The 22,656-nt window shown below is 48.3% G+C and overlaps 1 protein-coding gene across 1 annotated transcript in view; it reads right to left on the bottom strand.

Annotated features, from left to right (window-relative positions):
* tnfrsf21 (tumor necrosis factor receptor superfamily, member 21) overlaps positions 1-22,656 on the bottom strand; it is a 48,705-nt gene that overhangs the window by 9,887 nt on the left and 16,162 nt on the right. The window contains exons 3-4 of the mRNA XM_083933989.1: positions 21,618-22,205; positions 6,808-7,073 (exon numbers count right to left, since the gene is read on the bottom strand). Of these exons, the coding sequence (XP_083790115.1) occupies positions 6,808-7,073; positions 21,618-22,205 (854 nt within the window). The remainder of the gene's footprint in view (positions 1-6,807; positions 7,074-21,617; positions 22,206-22,656) is intronic.

Raw genomic sequence — 22,656 nt, 5'->3', positions numbered from 1 at the left:
TAGAGGTAAAGGCTGAACGTGCCGTGAGGTCACACCGTAGAGTGTCTAACAGTGAGGTGCACAAGTTCCTCTGTTAGCAGCATCTGAGTTAATGACTCATCAGTTTAGAGTAATTATTCTTTGCTTTAACATGTTCTAATTAATCAAACTATCCCCAGTGCGTGTGTGTGTGTGTGTGTGCGTGTGTGTGTGTGTGTGTGTGTGTGTGTGTGTGTGTGTGTGTGTGTGTGTGTGTGTGTGTGTGTGTGTGTGTGTGTGTGTGTGTTGGGCTCTGTGCCCGGTGTGTGTGTGTCCATCCTCTGCCCTTCATACTTACTGCAGCAACTCTGCCAGTGAGGCTCGCTGGCTCAGTGTGTGTGTGTGTGTGTGTGTGTGTGTGTGTGTGTGTGTGTGTGTGTGTGTGAGTGTGTGTGTGTGCGTGCGTGCGTGCGTGTGTGTGTGTGTGTGTGTGTGTGTGTGTTGGGCTGTGTGCCCGGTGTGTGTGCGTCCTGAGTCCCTGTCCCCAGCAGGGCCCTGTGTCGTGCTGACAGGAGTAGTTAGCAGCGCAGCAGCCTGAGAGCTTTCTGGAACAACACTACTGCTCTTCCTCGCAGTGACCCTCGCGCTCCAGCTCCGGCCTCAGTAGCACAGCGCCTTTCAAGAGCCTTTCAAGAGCTTTTCAAGAGCTTTTCAAGAGCCTTTCAAGGCGGCCGGCATAAGGAAACAACAGACCACAAGATGGGAGGACACGGAGATGGAGCCCCGTTAATGCTAACCCCCTGCTTCAGGCCCCTTTAGCTTGGGTCACACTCAATTTCAAAGTCAGCCTTCATTTGGATTTCAACTACACACTCTTAAAGTTTTGTGAAGTTTGGCGACTGTATGTTTTGCACGGGCTCGGAGGTAGAGAGAGTTGTCCTTCAACCATGAGATTGATGGTTCGATACCCGGCTCCTCCTGTCCACATGTGGAAGTGTCCTTGAGCAAGATATCAAACCCCAAACTGCTCCCGATGGCTAACCGTGTTTGTGTGTGTGTGCGTGTGTGTGTGTGTGTGTGTGTGTGTGTGTGTGTGTGTGTGTGTGTGTGTGTGTGTGTGTGTGTGTGTGTGTGTGTGTGTGTGTGTGTGTGTGTGTGTGCGTGTGAGTGCGTGCGTGCGTGCGTGCGTGTGTGTGTACATGAGAAGCTAAAATTATAAAACGCAGACTCCACAAAATGCTCCAAACCACCCCCTGGACCCCAAGACCACACTCACGGACGCACACACGCACACACACACACACACACACACACACACAGGCTCACAAGGTGAAAACAAAACAAGCGTCGCAGTCGCAGCTGGGGACCAGAGTCCCTGGGGTTCGAGAGGCTCTCAGACGTACGTGAAGAGCATCACCTGGGTGGGCAGAGGGGAGCGAGCCTTTCATGTTTGACACTGACGCTGTGACCTATTGTGTGACCAGGATGACAGCGCGTCACAGCCGTGTCAGAGACAGACGGAAGCACCAACACAGTGGAGGACCAGGATGACAGCGCGTCACAGCCGTGTCAGAGACAGACGGAAGCACCAACACAGTGGAGGACCAGGATGACAGCGCGTCACAGCCGTGTCAGAGACAGACAGAAGCACCAACACAGTGGAGGAGTCAGTAAAAGGTGCTTTAAGTTTCACCTTTAGTCCTTCATGTTTAAACTGATCTGTTTGGTTTTTGGTCCTCCGGATGAACGGCCGTGACCACAGCACCTGCTTCAGCTTATCCGGCTGTTCACTCTGACGTAACACCCTTTCAAAATAAGATTCCCGGGTCCAAACGCTCCGTTGAAACAAAACAGACAACGGCCGAACATGTGAACAATCACGATCACCTCTTTGGTCGGTTTGACTCTTTTTCATCCATGAGAAAGAGGTAAAATGACGATTACGTTGTTTTTAAACTCAGATCTGTTCAAACAACTGGGAACACGACACTGAGGTGTTGTAGAAACACGAGGTTTGGACCCGGAAATCTTATTTTGAAAAGGCGTTACGTCACTGAACAGCCTGACAGGGTTGACTCAACTGCTTCCTACATTTTTCCTACAGCCGGCTTTACTTCCTGAGGAGGCTCAGGTCCTTCAATGTCTGCAACCGGATGCTTCAGATGTTTTATCAGTCTGTTGTTGCGAGCACCCTCTTCTTCTTCTGTGGTGTCCTGGGGTGCAGGCACCAAAGCAAAAGACGCGAACACACTGAACAAACTCATAAAGAAGGCCGGGTCTGCTGTTGTCACCCTGGAGGAGGTGGTGGAGCACAGGATGATCATGGACGATGTCTCTCATCCCCTCCTGGAACCCTGGACGAGCTTCAGAGCAGCTTCAGCAGCAGACTCATTCAACCTCGCTGTCTTAAGGAACGCCACAGGAAACAGTTCCTACCTGCTGCAGTCGTGAGAGCAGAATGATACACAGAGCGATGTTAACACTCGGGCCCTGGAGGGGGGAAGCGAACGCCGTGTTGGTGCTCCCGTCTGTGTGTGCCCTTGGTGGTCCATGCTGGGCCGGGAGCTCTGCTGCTAACGGCTGCGTGGACTTGTTTGTTACTCCGTATGTTCAACAACACACCAAAAGGGATAGTTTGGATATTTTAAAGTGGGGTTGTACGAGGTTAGTTAGTTTGTTTTGGGTTTTCCTGACCCTTTAAAAACACAGAAGTCGCACAGTAACACACACTAACTGCAAGACACAAGGACAGTCTCACTCTACGACGCTGCACAGCAACACTCAGGAAACACACTCACTTATCACTGAAATGCACCTTTATCTCTCTTGCACATTAAAATCCACATAGCATATTGTAATATAGTGTCTATCTGTGATACTGTACTTTTATTTTATTGTTGTTCATATTTTGTATTTTATATTTTATCTTATTTTCAGTATTTCTGATTGCTTTGTATCGCTGCTGCTACGATGACCTCATTTCCCCTCGGGGATAAATAAAGTTATCTGTCTATCTATCTATCTGTCTGTCTGTCTGTCTGTCTGTCTGTCTGTCTGTCTGTCTGTCTGTCTGTCTGTCTGTCTGTCTGTCTGTCTGTCTGTCTATCTATCTATCTATCTATCTATCTATCATTTTACTCCGTAATCAGGGCTGCGTATTTTTACATGGTTCTCAGTTGTTTAGCTCATATATAATCTTTACTTTTTGCCCCTGGCAGTTATTTATTATTATTATTGTTATTATGGCTTTGATTTATATAGCGTCTTTCTCAGTGCTCAAGGCGCTTTACAGAGTCCAGGTTCATTCACACACACACACAAACTGTGTGGTGGTGAACTGCGCGGTAGTCACAGCTGCTCTGGGGCCGACTGACGGGAGCGTGGCAGCTAATCAGCGCCTACGGCCCCTCGACCACCTCCTCACACACACAACAGTCACACACATTCACACGAGGCGAGGTGGGTGAAGTGTCTCGCCCAAGGACACAACGACCATGACACAAGTAGGGCAGAGCGGGGATCGAACCCTTCGGACATTGGCCGACTCGCTCCACCAACTGAGCCACAGTCGCCCCGATATTTAAAACCAACATAACGACATGAACACGGCAGTGAGTGACAAATAAACATGATGCAGGTTGTTGACAATTGAATCTGAATCCTATGGAAAATAAATAAAAATAAAGTCAAATTTCACATGAAACAAACTCACAGAGAACCAGTAACGACATAAGTTTACATCTCTGCAGGAAACTTGAATGTCAGGTTGTATAATTGTGCCTGGGATCTGAGTCCTCACTGACTTCCTGTCCTCTGAGGCCGTTATATATTTATCGTCCCTCATGGGTAAAAAACAAAAACATGTTTTTTCCGTCGCATCTGCTCTTAACAACATTTGTTCTGCTGCTGTGTGAAAGCCAACGTGTCTTTGTCACAGTGTGTGTGTGTGTGTGTGAGTGTGTGTGTGTGTGTGTGTGTGTGTGTGTGTGTGTGTGTGTGTGTGTGTGTGTGTGTGTGTGTGTGTGTGTGTGTGTGTGTGTGTGTGTGTGTGTGTGTGTGTGTGTGTGTGTGTGCAGTATATGTGCACGTCACTGTGAGTGAGACAGAGCGTGTTTGTTCGATCACAATCACACACGTTGTGTCACGCTGCAGTCCGCTGACCCAGACATTCATCAGGCCTGACGGACAGTGAACTGAGCACAAATCCACCATCACCAGTGTGTGTGTGCCTGTGTGTGTGTGTGTGTGTGTGTGTGTGCCTGTGTGTGTGTGTGTGTGTGTGTGTGTGTGTGGTGTAAATGAAATGACCTCCCTGCTGCTGCGACCTTTAGGACAAACTGGGGAAAAACGAGACCTGCTCTTGTGATCTCATCCCCCAAACCAGTCACTACTGGTTCAAACCACAGGTTCATTACTGCGCTGAAGAGAGACGAAGGGAGGGGGGGATGGGGGCTGTGTGTGTGACGATAGAGGAAGGAGAGACAGAAAAAGAGACGGACGCGGCACGATAAAGAAATAGGGAGAGAAGCAAAGAACATGAGACACGTGGAGAAGTTGAAGAGGAAAGGAAAGGTTTAACGAAGAAGGACAAAGGAAAAGGAAGCAGAACGGAAAATAGATGAGGAGACGGATATGAAAGGCTGCAGAGCTAGAGCTAAGTTCTGTTAGCTACTGTAACCACGGCTACGAGTCGACCCACACAGGGTGACGTGTGGCGTTATGTGACCGCTGTGGCTTAAGTCGCCCAATGTCTGATTTGATTTGACCCGAGAGAACTGCCCCAACTTCCTGTGGTCCCTTTAACACACTGACCTCTCCATGACCACCAGGCCTCGCCCTCACCCTACAGCTTCATTATCTGTTCCCTCGTCCACGATCAATCTCGTAAGAACGATAGAGAACGAGTGCCGGATATGCTCGTTATTACGTTGTGATGAGAGGCCAAATTACAACAGACCGCTCGAGAGCTGAGACAGTGAGGCGACTGGTGGGTCTTTAAAACCAGAACAAGGCTGTGACTGTGCAGCGCTGTGACCTTGGAGAGTGCAGTCAAGGGCACTCATTTGATACCAATCACTGGGACGTTAGAGGAGAGGGAGGAAAGTAAATGGTGATGAAGGACTCTGTGTGTCCCCTGTGTTTGTGATTACAGTACGAGGCTGATATCAGACGGCCCGTGACTTAGACATGTGAGCAGTCATCCTGGTACACGCCTGCACCACGCTGCATCATGACAACACGTGTGCAGGTTTGAGAGGAAGACAAGTATCAGAGTCGTGTTTATGAAACTGCGCTAATGAAAATAGGTCCTGGAACTGCGTTCACACCAAACGTGATAGACGCGAATTTAGCGGCAACTCTACACGTTTCAGGTTTCGGCTGCCTGAATGGAGCATCTAGTGCGGCGAGACATGGCGTGCATGAAGCGTCTCGAGCGTCTGAAGCGACGCAAATAAAGTTTAAAACATCAAACTTTTCAGGCAGCATCACGCCGCAACATCCAATCGGCGTTGAGACTGCGGTAAGCGTCATCAGTGACACATCCAGGGGCTCAACTAAGCCGCTATAGTTGCAGGACTACAGTATGAGGCTGATACCAGACGGCCCGTGACTTAGACATGTGAGTTGCTAACTCAACAGCGGTACACGCGTGCACCACGCTGCACCACGCTGCATCATGACAACACGTTTGAGAGGTTTGAGAGGAAGAAAAGCATCAGAGTTGTGTTTATGAAACTGCACTGATGAAAAAAGGTCGTGGACCATTGTTGTTGGGGTTAAATGTCCGCGCATGGTCCCTCCTTCTTTTCTCTATGTCCCAACAGGCGCACAGGAAATGACCTCAGAACCGCCGTAGGCCTCGTGCTCGTGCTCGTACACGTGCAAATGCGCTTTACAAAAGCCCACCTCTCCCAAACGGGCCGTGGACGGCCAGCTGGCCACAGTTATGCGTGGAGCGGTTGCACTCACACTGGTCAAACGCACTAGGCTTTACCTGAAAAAAACCTGTTTTGGCCCGGTGCGGAGGGACAGTGTGAGTGCGCCCTCACTCTCGTTTTTACTCGCCTTTTTAACTCCAGGCTTCACGCCTCTCTAAAAAACCCAACGTGTAACTTCACTGACCTGTGGGAAATCTCAGTGGTTCACTCCAACAGTGACACGTTCTAACATTAACATCAACAGTCACTGCAGGCCGTTACAATGTGTTATTGACTTTTTTTTAGACTTTTCTTTTACTCATAAACAGTCACATTATGTCAGAATGAAACCTGTTTCCTGTCTTTGTTTTCCACCAGTTTAATCCTTCAGTTGGGGGCAAACAATTGTCAAATAACAATAAAATGGTCCCGCGGTGCTGCAGCGTGGTGTTTAAAGTGCCCACTTTGGCTCCGCCTCAGCTGGTGATGTCCCAGTTCCTCTGTTGAGATGCACTCTGGCCTTAAACAGACATAAGTCACACCCCTCCCTCCCTCACGAACTCACTTACTCACTCCAACACGAATTTTCCAAAACAGTTCAGTACGCAAAGACAGGCTGCGACGCTGACACTGTAATCACTGCTTTAACATCACATCACCCCCCCAAAGTGAACTGTTGCTTTAATGTGAGGAATGCAGCTGAACCGCAGGGATTGGCTCCGGTGGGACACACCGCGCAGCTTCCCCCTGATTAGATTTCAGTGGGAGAGAGATGCAAAGAACAGAGTGTGCTACAGCTTGTGCCAGTGACGTTGACAGAGCTGAAGATTTAAAAGATGAGAACATAGGAAAGGTCAAAAATATGATCCTGCCACTGAATCCACCTGGCTCAAAACAGGCTATGTCTTGCACACCCATCTGTTCGGCCTACCTGCGGGTCGTCCTCCATGACGCAGCGTATCTTCTCCACCACGTCGATGCGGCGCTGTCGATGCAGGGCGTTGATCAGCTTGGCCAGGTTGGCGTCGCTGTCCCGGATGGTCCAGTGCTGCAGCGCTGCATACGCCCGCTCGTGATCAGACGAGTAGCCGTTGGAAAAGGCAGCCACCTCCCTCTCGGTGGCGTTGGCCAGCGACTGATAGATGTCTATCCATTGGGTGCCCACCTGGGCCGCCACCAGCTTAAGGATATCCACCCCTGAGCAGAGGAAGAGAAAGAGAAGTTAGACTAGACCCAAAACGGGCTCTACCTCAGTAGCAGTAACAACTCCAATACCGTACCAAACCCCTGTGCTGCCAGGACCAACGGGCTGGTGGCCGACGGCAGAGCTGGGCCTAACGTGTTTAACAGCGGTTGGTCCAGAAGGGGGTCCAGGGTTAGACCCCTGGTGCTGGTGGGTCTTTTGCTGGCTGAATTTGAAGCGCTGACTACAGATGTTTCCCCTTTCATTTGACCTGAGCTCTGCGTGATTGCCGTAGCATCAATACGGGGGTCAGACATAATTTATTCCTGTGTTAGTTTCACTGGCTGCAGTAGCTGCAGCGTCCACCAGGTGGCACATGTTAGCAGCCCGGATGAGTACATGAGGACGGGCGATGAAAGAGATAATGTCATAGTGGACACGTTATGTTATGTGTAATGAACAGAGACGTATATGATACAAAAAGTGTGTGAGTGTGTGCTGTAGACCTTCATTCATACAGTTTATGGTCTCAATCTCTAGTTTCAAGTCTTCTTCAACACAGAATGCCGTTCATTTAGTCAATTATGATCTAATTTAGAGTAAAAATGGATCATAAAGCAACAGATGCTTTAGGGCGGGGCTACACAGCCACCTGTCAATCAGGATATGTGTAAACATAGTTGTATGTGTATCCACGGCAACTGTGGACGTTAAAATAGGCGTGACTTGTTTTTGGGTGTTGTCTGTGTTGAAGTCTCAGGACTTTGACCCTCTCACTGCGTTTACACTTCATCACACTTCACTGGAACATTTTGGCATCTGGAAATACAGCGTTCGGTCGCACTTAGCTAACCGGGCTACAGCAGTTAGCACTAGCGTTACAGGATGTGTCACTGCAGGTGAACGGAGCCGACAACAAGAACACCCCCCGTCATCCGATGACTAAAATGTACTTATTGAACAATGTAGGCCAGTAGCTGTAAGCTGTGCTAGCTAACATGATGCAACAGCCAACAATTACCCTCATGTTATGCACCACACAATACACCACTGTTCTCTTTCTGTCAATGAGCTTCTTGTTGGCATGTGTGTGAGCGTGTGTCTGGAAGTATACTGTTCTAGCTTGTGCAACTTCATCTAAGGATGAGTCAATTAGTGAACACAGCTGTGACCCCCCTGCCGGCCAGGGCCCGTTTGGAAGAGGTGGGCTTTTGTAAAGCACGTTTGCACATGTACGAGCACGAGGCCTACGGCGGTTCTGAGGTCATTTCCTGTGCGCCTGTTGGGACGTAGAAAAAAGAAGGAGGGACCATGCGCGGACATTTCAAACAATGGCGGTGAAAGGTTCACGTTGGTGTGATGCGGAGGTGGAGTGTTTTCTGCAGATTTGGTCGATGAAAAGATTCAAAAACAGTCGACAAGACGCACAAAAACTCTGAGGTCTACGGAAAGATCTGGAAACAAAGCCACGCATCGCCATGACGTCATCAATGCGTGTGACGTGTTACGGCGTGATGACGTATAGGCAGCAAGAAGCATTCTCCGAGGCCCAGGTAGTGTGAGTACAAACGGGCCTGGAGGGGGGGACAAGGACCCTAAAGCACGGGGCACGCGACGGACGCACAGTGGGAGGGCGCCCTAACAGTCTAATGGCGATCCACTAAGAATCCTACCTACGTTGAGGGGTTTTCTCTGCAGAGGAACGATTGAGAAAAGTACCTGGTGCCAAAAGTTGAGTCATGTCGAGCTGAGCCGTACCATGCAGTGGAAAACTGCATGGTACGAAGAACTGTATACACAAGAGCAAGTCCATCCTACGCAGACAGCATGACAATTCCCCAACACGCGGTCCAACTAAGTCATGAGGCCACTGGCACTCAAGGAGTTCAGATAATTCACTGCGACAGAACCACCGCTGAACCGACACCTCAGCTTTCCCCACACACACACATCCACACACAGGGTGATGTGAGAGACGGCATGTCACTAGTCTCGGATGTCCATGGATCAACTGGAGTGATCTCTTATTTTAGTATGTAGACACGCACCTGCTGCGTGGTCTGGGTCATTAATCTCAGACAGACGGCTGTTGAGCCTCTGCTGCTCCGGTAAAGAGGTGGATCGGATTCTTAACAGCTTGTGTGATCACTCGCCTTTGGAGAAGTTTGACCAAGCGACCGAACCAATCAGCGTCGGTTTAGAGCAGGATTTAAGGGACGAAACGAGGAGAGACTGTTGAGTGAGCTGAGGGAGGATGGGATGAGTCTAGGCTAGCTACCTGCCCATGGCGGCGCAAAGTTTGAAAGCAGAGATAAATACATTTTATTGTTCTACGCTAGTATTAGACTATTCGTTTTTGCTTTTACGGTGTCATTAACAGGCAGACTAGTGTGCGGTTGTGCGCACATAATGGTTATTAATTACGTTATACAGTCGCTGAGGCCGTTCTTATATGGGGATATATGTGAGGAGCTCGTTTCCAAAACGCTATAAATCCATTTGAATATTTTTCTGGGGCTTTACATTTTTTACCCAGACCCACACATTTGGTTAATATTCAGTTTGTGTCAAAATGGTTTTTATGGCTCAGTCTGAACGTGTTGAACGGACGGACGACACAAAAATCTCTCCCGCTTCAGAGCGCCGCCATGTTGGATCGCATAGAACGCTCACTGGATTCTGATTGGTCGAGAGTTTTCATCAGTTTATAATCATTTTTTCACCTTTCTTGTGGTATTTTGCATCTGTTTTTAATCGTTTTTGTGTTTTTTCATCTGTTTTTAGTTGTTTTTGTGGTGTTTTCATCTGTTCTTAGTCATATTTTTTTACCTTTTTTTGTGTGTTTTCATCTGTTTTAGTCGTTTTTTTCACTTTTTGTGGTATTTTGCATCTGTTTTTAGTAATTTTGTCCCATTTTTGTGGTGTTTTTCATTTGTTTTTAGTCGTTTTTTTCACTTTCACTCAGTCTGAACATGTTGAACGGACGGACGCTTCAGAGCGCCGCCATGTTGGATCGCATAGAACGCTCACTGGATTCTGATTGGTCGAGAGGACGTAACGCATTAAGGCTAAAAATAGGTTTGGCGCTGGTCGCGGTTTGGAAAGGAACTGCATCTTGAGACCATTTTAAACAAGGAGATACAGAGATTTGGCAGAAACATTGATGAAGCAGTGAAAAGGTTCTGTAAACAGCAAAGTGGCTCAAACTCACGACTTCAAATATATATTTACATGCGTCGATTAGTCGACTACTCGCTCTGAATGACGACCACTGGTCAACCAAGAAAGTCCTTGGTCGAGCACAGTCCTATTTTCTAGAGAAGCACACAGGACCTGGATCACAGCTGTGCAGACGGCTGTTGGCAGCTTCTTTTATTCAATTATTGTCACAGAAATGACTTTTCTATTACCCTCACTGTAAGTGTGTCACAGTAAACGCATGCAAATACCCTGACACACGCAGCTCCCTCCCTCCGACGCCCTGCTGCCTGTTCACACACACTCTCTGCTCCACTTCCTCACACACTGTTATGGGACTTGACACTAACTTGGCTGGAAATACAAATGCTGACTCATCTGTTTGTCAAGCAAAAATACAGTAGCTGGGTTGTTTTGTGTGGCACGGAAAAGGCTGCTGATACGCTCCTCGTGTGTGTGCTTCAGCCAGGCTTTCATTGGTGCGTGTAAAGAGCTTTTTATCACACAAAGGCTCGATGCCGGTCACTGTTACGACCCCTCTGCGTCACTTTTTAACGGTCTGGGAGGGAAAGATCTTGGTGTGGGTTAATATACTAAAGATTTAAGTTATCTTTAAAAGTCACTGTTGCACATGGGACTCAAACTTGTGTGTCTGACCCGTCCACCACCTCAACCTTCCTCCTTGTGTGGAACTTTTGGTCTTTTAATACTTCCTACAGTCAAACTCCATCATCATGCAGCGCCACAGTTGAGCCGTTAAGAGCGATGCAGTGGTAAAACTGAGGTAATACTGTGTAATCCAGTTTACCATTACAATAGATAACGGCCTACCGAGGCAACTGGGAGGTACAGTAGAGCCGTACCGCCTCATATCTATGGCAGTGAAAGGCAACTGATAAGACCCATCAATAGTCTGACAACAATCTGATCTTCTGGATGTTGGTGCATTACATCATCTTGGCCCAGATGATCCGTGCCCAATGCTTATAGATTTTAGCCCCGTGCTCGTGCTCATACTTGTGCACCTGTGCTTTACTAAAGCCGTCCTCTGAACCGGGCCACAGTGGGAAGCGTACTGATCCTGTGCACAGAACAGCTCGACTCACACTGGTCAAACAAACTCGACTTCAGCCGTCGTTGGTGCTTGGGAACGGGATGAATGGACCGCTGACATCGGGCGTGAGGCGGGGTCCACCCTGGACAGGACGCCAGTCTATCACAGGACACATAGAGACAAACAGAGACAGACAACCATTCACACCTACGGGTGATTTAGAGTCATCAATGAACCGAACACCTGCACGTCTTTGGACTGTGGGAGGAAACCGGAGAACCCGGAGAAAACCCACGCAGACACGGGGACAACATGCAAACTCCACACAGAAGGGCCACTACACCACTGTGTAGCCAGTGATCTTCTTGTTGGCTTAAATAGTTGTTAACAGTGTTTTTAAATCGTTTTTTGTTTTTTTACGCCTACTGCAGATCAAATTTCCCCCCGAGCGACGATAAATCTCTCCGAACTCTGAACTGGATCTAAATGATTAAAACCATTTTCCATCCAGTTTAAATGAAAATGATAATATTTGTTTTTTGACATTGGTTCGGTGTTTATTCACCAAACCATATTTTACCCACTGAAGCCTCCTGCGCTGCGTGACCAGAGCATGAACGCAGCATTAACTCCACCACTCATGTTAAGTATCAGGTTGATCCCTGATTAATGTCTGCTGCAGCAAACATGCTAAGTGCACAAATCCAAGATGATTCAGAGAGATTAAACGGATGTAAACTAGTGGTCGTAATTCCTGGCTCAACACACACTCGCGTGTACATAAATACACACACACACACACACACACACACACACAGAAATGCACGCACAAATAAGCCGAGAGGCGAGTATAAATAGACATGTGGAGCCGGCACACATGCTTACACGGCAGCCTGTCACTCCTAATTCGTCATATAGAGCAACTTTGTCATCGGCCCTCATCGTCTAATACCGATGCACAAGGCATCCTTTAGGGTCTGTACGGGACACACCGGGCTTTGGCGTGTGTGCGGCGGTGAGGCGACCTAGTGTAAAAGGAAACAAAGTCCGCGTAGAGAGGATGCACCAAAGTCAGCACAGGGAGAAGGTTGGGAAGGTAGTGAACCCAGTACTTCCATGGTGTTCATGTCGCGCGTGAAACCAAAACACAAGGTTGACTTTTTTAAAACTTACATCATATAAATAATGTAACTTAAGCTACGTACATAAATAACATGTTTATTTAAACCCAAACCACAGTCTTTTCTTGCACCTAAAACTAAACCTTCACAGAATGTTAAAATATGAATTCTTCCTTTAACCTTCAGCCTCACCAAAGCCTTAAACCTAAACTAACCTCACAGTTCATTAGAGCCGCAGCTATCGAATCTTTTCGTAATCGAGTATTCACGGGTGGTTGTGTGTGTTTGTGTTTGAGTATGCACGCGTACGTGAGGGAGATAGAGAGGGTTGCTGGTTCGAATCCCAGCTGGGGCCCTTCTGTGTGGAGTTTGCATGTTGTCCCCGTGTCTGCGTGGGTTTTCTCCGGGTTCTCCGGTTTCTTCCCACAGTCCAAAGACGTGCAGGTGTTCGGTTCATTGATGACTCTAAATCACCCGTAGGTGTGAATGGTTGTCTGTCTCTGTTCGTCTCTATGTGTCCTGCGATAGACTGGCGTCCTGTCCAGGGTGGACCCCGCCTCACGCCTGATGTCAGCTGGGATCGGCTCCAGCCCCCCGCGACCCCGACAGGGCCGCAGAACGCACCAGATAGGTATAAACCAATCCTATCCAACCAATGAATTTTTGTAATCGAGTAACTCGAGCTACTCCTGTTGGCTCAAAAACTCGGTAAACACACACACACACACACACACACACACACACACACACACACACAATCCCCTACTCGTGCTCCAGATTAATAAACTCGCGTGGATCCTGGAGGGACGCAGATGACCTCGCGTGCTGGCCTTCTTGGCCTGGAGCCCGACCACTCTCATCCCTGTCGCTGGCTGTAACACGCAGCGACAGAGGAGGCTTCCCCCTGCTCTGCGTGCCTCACTGCCACTGCTAGCTGACCACATTTAAATGACCTATATAAGTCAGTGTGTCAGCCTGCAGATAAGAGTATGTGTGTGCGTGGATGGAGTGTTTACTTGTGTGTGTTGCACTCGTCCTTGCCCTATGTGTAGACCTGTAAGCTCTCCTAAGCATAAACAAACTTGAATGTCAAACAGCAGCTAGTTGCTGTTATTTATCTGAACTGACGTGTTTTGTCAAACTGTCATATAAAGCACGGTACAGGTGCCCGGAGGGGACAAACTATGAGCTATCCTGAATGTGCATCACTGTCATTTATGCAAATATCACACCACACAATGAGAAACAGTTGATTTTTTAATGAACATGTGTTGTGTTGGAAAGTCATGTCCTCTCCCAGACTCAGTATGTGTTGAAAGTGACTCATCCTGTTTCACAGTGTACGTGATAATGGCTTCTGTTGTGACACTAATGGCTGTGTATTTTCCATCACCCAGTAAAAGGGTACATACTGCCGCTCTTAAATGTTTCCCGTCCACTCGGCCTCGACTCCTAAATGTGTGCGTCCACAGGAAAGCAGGTGCAGCGACTCCAAACACTGTAGTACCCATGCCAGGCCTGGAGGTGGCGCTGTAACGGCCACAGAAATACACCAACAACAGAAGAAGAGACGGGGAGACGCTGTGGAGAATCCAAACACCGGAGAGTTTCTCTCCAAATCCTCCTCCATCCTACAGACAAACGTGTCCCTGGTTCTGGTCTTAGTGGAGACTTTGGTGCTGTTCTGGACTCTGATGCACCCATCACTCTGCAGTTAGTGTCCTCACTGAGCAGAGGGTGCTGCTGGGAGCCCCTTCACTCTGCAGTTAGTGTCCTCACTGAGCAGAGGGTGCTGCTGGGAGCCCCTTCACTCTGCAGTTAGTGTCCTCACTGAGCAGAGGGGGCTGCTGGGAGCCCCTTCACTCTGCAGTTAGTGTCCTCACTGAGCAGAGGGTGCTGCTGAGAGCCCCTTCACTCTGCAGTTAGTGTCCTCACTGAGCAGAGGGTGCTGCTGGGAGCCCCTTCACTCTGCAGTTAGTGTCCTCACTGAGCAGAGGGTGCTGCTGGGAGCCCCTTCACTCTGCAGTTAGTGTCCTCACTGAGCAGAGGGGGCTGCTGGGAGCCCCTTCCCCGTCCCAAAGCACTCCCAGGCACCACTTTCTCACTACATTCAGTCTTCCCACTCCAGGCACCAGGTTTCAAAAGATCCCGGTTCGATCCTATTCGGTTACAGGAAAACGCGTCTTCGTGTGGACGGGCTCTTTTATTTGCTGCACTAAACAGCAGTTTACACTACTTGTGTACTTGGTCTGAGTTAGTGTTGACATGTTCAGTCAGTACTTGTGTGGTTCCCATACATGACATTGGTTGCACTGGGAAATCCCAGAAATTGGGGGGGGCATCCACACACCCACCACCCAGCGGGTTATGGAGGTGGTAGCAGACTAAGCCAGGTAGCAGAGGCATCGTTCTTCCGAGACAATTCTTCTTGGGAGGTCCCGAGGTGTTCCCAGATGGCATGTGTAATCCCTCCAATGTGTTCTGGGTCTGCCCTGGCTTCTCCTCCCAGTTTGATGTGTCCCGAAAAACCGGGAGGAATCAACAAGGCGTCTTAATTAGATGCCAGAACCACTTTAGTGGCTTCTTTTGATGCAAAAGCAGCACAGACTGTACTCCTTCCAGATGTCTGAGCTTCTCATCCTATCTCTAAGGGAATCTGAGGCTCAGCAACCTCACAAAATAAAGAGCCGCCGGTATCCGCAGTGGCATTACGGTCATTACCATGAGCTCATGACCACAGGGGAAATTTGGAGTATACTGTCGATTAGCTGGAGATGGAGAGTTTTGCCTTCACCACAATAGTCTGCAAACAGTGTCAGCATTATTGTTGCCTGTCAATCTCTTACTCCATGTTACGCTCACTTGTAAACAAAACCCCAAGCTACCCTTCATTGTAGTGGCTCACTTCAGTCCTGATTACAATGATAATGACACAGCATTCTGATAACGCAAGGCATCGTATTTCAAAGCTCTGGCCGACCTCTTCTTCTTGGCCTTCTTCTAGCAACTGTATGTGTGGGTGCAACAGCTTGACTATTCAACACATCATAGGGCGCACTCACACTGTCCATAGGTACCGTACCCAACAGGTTTCACGGCTAAAGTCTAGTTCGTTTGACCAGTGTGAGTGCAACCGTACCGCGCCTAGGAGCAGCACGCTTGCCGTCCACGGCCCGTTTGGGAGAGGTGGGCTATAGTAAAGCACGTTTGCACGTGTACGAGCAAGAGCGTGCGCACGTGTACGAGCACGAGGCCTACGGCGGTTCTGAGGTCATTTCCTGTGCGCCTATTGGGACGTAGAAAAAAGAAGGAGGGACCATGCGCGGACATTTCAAACAATGGCGGCGAAAGGTTCACGTTGGTGTGATGCGATGGTGGAGTGTTTACTGCAGATTTGGTTGATGAAAAGATTCAAAAACAGTCGACAAGACGCACAAAAACTCCGAGGTCTACGGAAAGATCTGGAAACAAAGCCACGCATCGCCATGACGTCATCAATGCGTGTGACGTGTTACGGCGTGATGACATATAGGCAGCAAGAAGCATTCTCCGAGGCCCAGGTAGTGTGAGTACAAACGGGCCTGGAGGGGGGGACAAGGACCCTAAAGCACGGGGCACGGGACGGAGGAACAGTGGGAGGGCGCCCATAGATATGGGAAAATGTGATAGTGGGAAAAAAGATGAAATACAAGTCACTGGTTACTGGAAGAAAGAAAACATATGGATTCAACAAGATGTCTCAGCAGCCTGTTATTGTGTTTGTGTGTGTGTGTGTGTCTGTGTGTGTGTGTGTGTGCATCAGCATCTTTCCAAATACCGTTCTGTTAATCACATCACGTAGTCCTCTCACGTTCGTTCCAATTTCCGAACACACAACATTAAATGGGTGAAATGTGTGTGTGGCTTCGCGGGACCACAACAAGAGCTGTATATTTCCAACCAGGCAACAATCCCCCCGAAACGCTACCCTTCACAATCAAACCCAGGCTGAAGTGCGAGCAGGCTTCCTCGGCCCACCCTGGTACTGCACAGTGCAGTATATTCTAACATGTGGCTCCCTGCTGGGTCTGGCATTATAAACGGTGTGGATGTTTAACGAGAGAGGATGGTGGGCAGGTAGAATGTTGTTTTCCTTCATGTTTTCCTCCACAATCCGCATCTGACTCTGGAAATATAGGTTGTAAATAACATGCCAGGTGACCTCACTCAACGCAACGTGCTTCAACCTTTATGTACCATTGGGGTTTTTCCATATTTATGGGTATTAAAGGTTGAATATGTCGAATCTTTATTAAAAACTTTATGTTAAATAATAATAAAACACTCACGGGGCGTTTTGAGGGGTACAGAATATACAGGTTTGACAATGACTTTCTGTACCGTTGTGTTTCCATGGTAGCAGCCAATAGCGTTGGGCGTTGCTGGTTGCCAGGGTTGTCTGTTGTTGGGTGCAGCTACTGTAGGCTGGCACTGGGTGAAATGGAGTTAGCCAATCGTGCAGCTGCTTCTTTGTCCCAGCAGCTGAGTGACGGAGACGGGCAACAACCAGAGTCACTATAGGCCGAGCATTCACTCCATGGACTGAGAGAAAGGAGAGGAACGCCATTCAAACGCACGCCCACGTGGCTACGCTTCTCCTTGATGCTAACATCACTTTCATCTGCACTTAGCTGGAACGGCTAACGCTAACGGCTAACGCTAACTGTCAGTCAAACTCCTCTAACCCTTGTTTTTATGGTGTGATTTTCTGGAGGGGACGGGTTCAAACAGGCTCAAACAGACTCCGGTCTCCTGGAGCTACTGGGCCGGGTCTGACCAACCTGGCAACCCCACTGCTGGACTTCTTTTTTGTTGTTGCCACTACGATCTTAACAATAGACAGCAGTGTTCTGCTCATACTCCATATTCAACCTTTGACAGCCTATCAAGCCTATTTCATGCATGATTTTGATATTTAGTTGTTTGGTCGACTGCCGACATGATGAAACTCACTGACCATCAAGACTGCCATCGCATTGCAGACATTTTAAAACCAAAAAAGACATCATTTCATCCCATTTCTGTGTGTTTACCGTGTGTTTATGAGACACAATTTAAGGCAGATGCAGCTTTACTTTTGTTAATATCCCCGGTTTTATTTGGATACAAAGAGAAGAAGTTAGACTTTAGTTTAACTCCATTAGATTAACTCTAAACATTACAGCTTCATTTAGAGAACAGTCAGAGCGCCCATGGACGGGCACCTTGAGCAGTTCAGTGCCTTACTCAAGGGCACTTCGGCAGAGCCCAGGAGGCAACTGGGACTCCTCAAGCTACCAGTCCACATTCTTGAAGCAGCATCCCTCCGTTTCCAAAGTCCCCAAGGACGGAGTTACTGCCGCCCCCCCGTGACAAAATAACACAGTTGTGCAAACACAAATTTGGGCCCCTGCTGTAACAGTAAGGTCAGCCTACTGTAGTTAGCCCCGAGCTAACCTTGATACAACATTTTTGTGATTCCCTTTTCTTTAATTTGACTGCTGTACCCTGGTTTCAGATAAACAAACAGGTTTTTCAGATCCTGTGCAATAAAGATCTGGCCCGTGGCCCTGGAAAGCCCCAGTCAGCCCCGCTGTGCAGGAGTAGCAGTTTTCATTACTTCCTGAGCAAATGCCAAGTGCTGTATGTGTGTGATCTGTGCTTTGACGTTTCCCTTTCTTTCTTTCTTCCTTTATTGCCCGAGTGTTTTAACTGCTCTAGTAAAGGGGCATTACAACCTTCAAGGGGAGCCAGCCACGCACCTTGGAAGGATTAAGAAGCTGTTTTGTTTTATGTTGCAGAGAGTAAACAGCGGTGTAAAATAGCTGTTTGGGTTGCATGTGTATACATACATCTCCACATAAATACATTCACATGGGCGCAGGAATACTCACTCTATCAGGAGAACACACATGCATCAGTACAAACATGCACACGCACACAAATGTAAAAAGATCAGTTTAGAAAGCGGCCTTTAAGGGCGCACTCTCACTGTCCATCCGTCCCGTGCCCAAGCACGTTCCACGGCTAAAGTCTAGTTCCTTTGACCAGTGTGAGTGCAACCGTACAGCGTCTAGGAGCGGCACGCTTGCTGTCCACGGCCCGTTTGGGAGAGGTGGGCTTTAGTAAAGCACGTTTGCACATGTACGAACACGAGCGTGCGCACGTGTACGAGCACGAGGCCTACGCCGGTTCTGAGGTCATTTTATGTGCACCTGTTCGGACATCAGCGCTCAGGCACACCGCACATTTGTTAAAAACAGTGCAACACAGATAATAATAAAAATGGAGAGTAAACAAAAGGATCAAATCAAGTTAAAATAACAACAACACAGTGCAAAGGCCACTTGACTCACTAGAGAGAGACCGTTGCCAAACCTTTTGTCTGTTTTTGTCTCTATTACAGTTTATAACAACTGTACAGGGGTTAAATTCTGATATAACTTGGAGGCTCCGACACTAATGAGTCTTCAGAAACCTATGGGATACATCCATATTTTATACAGTCTATGATTTGTGCAATCAAAAGTACAATATGATATTGATGCAATTTGAAGACAATCCGTTCTGTCTGAGAATGAAAACCACTACTTGCGTCCCATATCTTACCAACAGTCAACGACCAAGATCATAAACATGCTGCTCCAGTGAACGAAGCTTAACCAAACCTTAACTGTGGAAGTAGAACATCAAAAACGCTCTTATAAATTGTTTCTGTAACAGGAGAACTTTGAAGGCAGTGTCGAATGACCAATTGTTTCTGTCGGTCTGTTGTTTAAAGGTTGATGAGAGCAGTGATGTTGAACCAAAACAGTAAAGTTTTGTGACGTATAAAAAACTTTGAGCTGAGAGATAATTGTTGAGTGATCATTTTCTGTGGGTTGACCCCTTTCACATAACACAGTAATGTGATTCATTGTTATTTTAAGAATGAAAGTAGTTCTTTAGGCGTTTGCGTTGCCCTTCTGTGTGGAGTTTGCATGTTCTCCCCGTGTCTGCGTGGGTTTTCTCCGGGTTCTCCGGTTTCCTCCCACAGTCCAAAGACGTGCAGGTGTTCGGTTCATTGATGACTCTAAATCACCCGTAGGTGTGAATGGTTGTCTGTCTCTGTTCGTCTCTATGTGTCCTGTGATGGACTGGCGTCCTGTCCAGGGTGAACCCCGCCTCACGCCCGATGTCAACTGGGATCAGCTCCAGCTCCCCACGACCCCGACATGAATGAATGAATGAATAACTACAGCATTGGCGCTAAGCTTGGTGATTTTTTTGCGTAACAGCTCATGATGAAAACCTGCATTGTCTCTGTAATGGCTGAAACTGTACTTGTCTCTTTGTATTTCCATACCTCTCTTTGTCATGCACCTAAAGTATCTGGGCTACCAATGGCTGCTAGGTAACGGCAGGGAAACCCCAGCGTGGTTAGCCAACAACGGTACAATACAACATTTCCCCCGTCACTCTCACAACCCTCCCCACCCTCCCCAACAACGTATACACACACCGCTCCTGCACCCTCTCACTCTTTCTTCATTTCCTTCCATCTATATATCTCTTTGTCGCCCTGTAACAGACCGAATTGACCCACTAATGTGCCTTGCCAACCAAACAACAACCCTGATGCAGCTGAAACCAGATTATTCCAGTTCTCTGTGGTCAGGCACTGAGGGAGCGGAGAGAGGGTGGCGGGTGGCTCGGCTTTATCACGCCACACACACACACACACACACACACACACACACACACACACACACACACACAGTTTCCAAGTGGAGAGTCGAGTGTCTGAGGCAGGAGGTGTCCCCTGGGTTTGGCTCTCTTTCTCTCTTTCAGTGTGAAATCAAGAGCTCGGCTGTGGGGCAAAATGTACACTATCTGTTGATCGCCACAGTGTCAACAGACGGAAGCTGAAGAGGAGTCTGGGTATAACAGTAGTGATAGAGCGTTTCCATGCACATGAGTAACCTGAAAATGGTCTTACCAAGTTTAGGGAATAACCACATTACTGAAGTTCCCCACTTATGAAAGGGGGTTGAATGGGAAAAGTAAGAGTAACTCTTCCTCCGGTGCAGTAGGTGGCGCTCCACCAACATCCAGCTGCTCTGAATACGCCTTCATTTTCAACATTAACATTTTGGTCACCTAAAATGTCTGTTCAGCGTTCTGTCTCACCTTGCTAACTAACTAGCTAGCCAGCACTAGTGTAAGCTGACAACATAACATAACTTTGCAGATTTTCAACCGGTTCAGTGTCACTGCAGCATGGGCACTAAATGCAGAGGAATGGCTCCAGAGCCGGGAGCCCCCCCCCCCCCCCCCCCCCCCTCACCCGATGGAAAAAGACCGTCGGAGGACACGCGTCTGCCTGCTGAAAATCTGCAAAGTGTCCCTTGTTGTCATCCCCAGAAGTTCACTCTCATTCACCGGCTTTCTCCACAATGTCCACTGAGATTTACTACCAGTGCATCAAACAGTATTTGTCCCGTCACAGAAAGCACCGAGAACACCCTGTGAATCTTTGTTCCGGGTGTTGTTGTCATACTGCTGGTGACATATCAGTGTTTTTTTTTGTGGTGCTCTGCACAGATCTGACACCTGCCCACCCACCTGCCTGCTCTCATGCCCAGCTCTCTGAAGCTCAGTGTGCTGCCATTGCTTGGCAAAGGCGGTGGTGTTGGCATGGAGGTCCCACGGGGTGGTCGGTGGACAATGACCTTGTATTTTGAGGTTCATAAAATGGACCTGAATTTGCAAATATGTAGGATATTACTACAGCCTTACGCTGCAATGTTTGCTGTATTATCCATGTGTTTAATGAATGTTTATTTGCATATAGAGCGCAAGGTGAAATCCAATAAGTGGCCATTCAGCTCATTCATCTCAGTGTTCGCCAGTCAAATCCATTGCAGTGTCTTAGTTGATACTACCACTGGGCACCAGAGTCAAGAATTTTCATAAGATGTAAATTAGAAACTCCTTCACCAACTACTGTCAATGTGCTTTTGAGTACCTACTACTGGAACTCACTGTCCTAAGTTAAAAGTGTGGATAGGGAGGTGTAGAATCATCTAAACTGAATCTGTGATCCAGATACCGAAGGGTGATAAGATCTAGAGATTTTGAGAAAAGCAAACACACCCTTGTTGAAATGAAAGAAACTATGTGCTTACCCTGCCCATTCGAGTAGTAGATCCACTTCTCTTTGGTCTGCGTTGGAGGCGCAGATGGTTTCTTCTGAATAGCCTTCTCCATGATGCTGCTAGGGTCCTGCACGGGGCCCTTCTTCAGCACACGAGAGCTACGCTTCACGCTGCAGATCACGATCACCACCAGCACCAGCAGGAGCAATAGAACTATCATCCAGGGGAGGTGCTCGTTGATGTCAAAGTGGTCATGGGTGCTTGGCCTTGGGGACCCCCTGCGAGTGGGCCTGTAGTAGCTGGAGACCCCACTTCCACCAACTCCACTCCCCTGTCCAGCTACCTTGCTAATACCTGTCCCAACCCTGACTACCTCTGCACCCTCCAGACCCTCCCCCGCCCTCTTGTTGGGGCCTGGCACAGTATCAGAATGGGGTTGCCCCTGCTGGTGCTCAAGGTCCATGAGTTGCTTGTGAGCTGGGAGTGTTGGACTCTGTGGGGGATCAGGATTTGGTGGGTTTGAAGCAACAGGCCGACTGAGGAGTAGCCCCACTACACGGTGGTGTTCCCCGCCCAGGTTTCCCCTCAGTTGGATGGATGCTGACTGGCTGTAGGCGCCTGTGATGAAAGAATCAGGGATCAATGGAGACAAAGATAGAGCAAGCGAGAAGAAGAAGAGAGATGAGAAAGAACAGAGAGCAAAGAGATAAAGTAAGAGATGAGAGACAACAAAGAAAGAGAGAGAAGATATTAAATTCTCTTCAGAGATTTGCTTATACCAGACAATGAAAACAGAAGGCATCACGGGAGGGAATCCTAAGACTTTAATCCATGCACGCAATCTGGCACACAAACAGGAGCAGATCTCCTTCCCTTGCTGACTTCTTCCATCCTTTGTTGCCCACACAGTGTACACTGGAGCCCCAACAATTCTTGATATTCTCATCTTCATCCGCTTATCCGGGGTCGGGTCGCGGTGGCAGCAGCTTTAGCAGGGGACCCCAAACTTCCCTTTCCCGGGCCACATTAACCAGCCCTTACTGGGGGATCCTGAGGCGTTCCCAGGCCA

This window comes from Echiichthys vipera (assembly GCF_963691815.1).
Source record: "Echiichthys vipera genome assembly, chromosome: 19".
NCBI classification, from domain to species: Eukaryota; Metazoa; Chordata; class Actinopteri; order Perciformes; family Trachinidae; genus Echiichthys; species Echiichthys vipera.
Note: the sequence above shows the minus strand (reverse complement) of the source record. Positions and strands in the feature narration are given on the sequence as shown.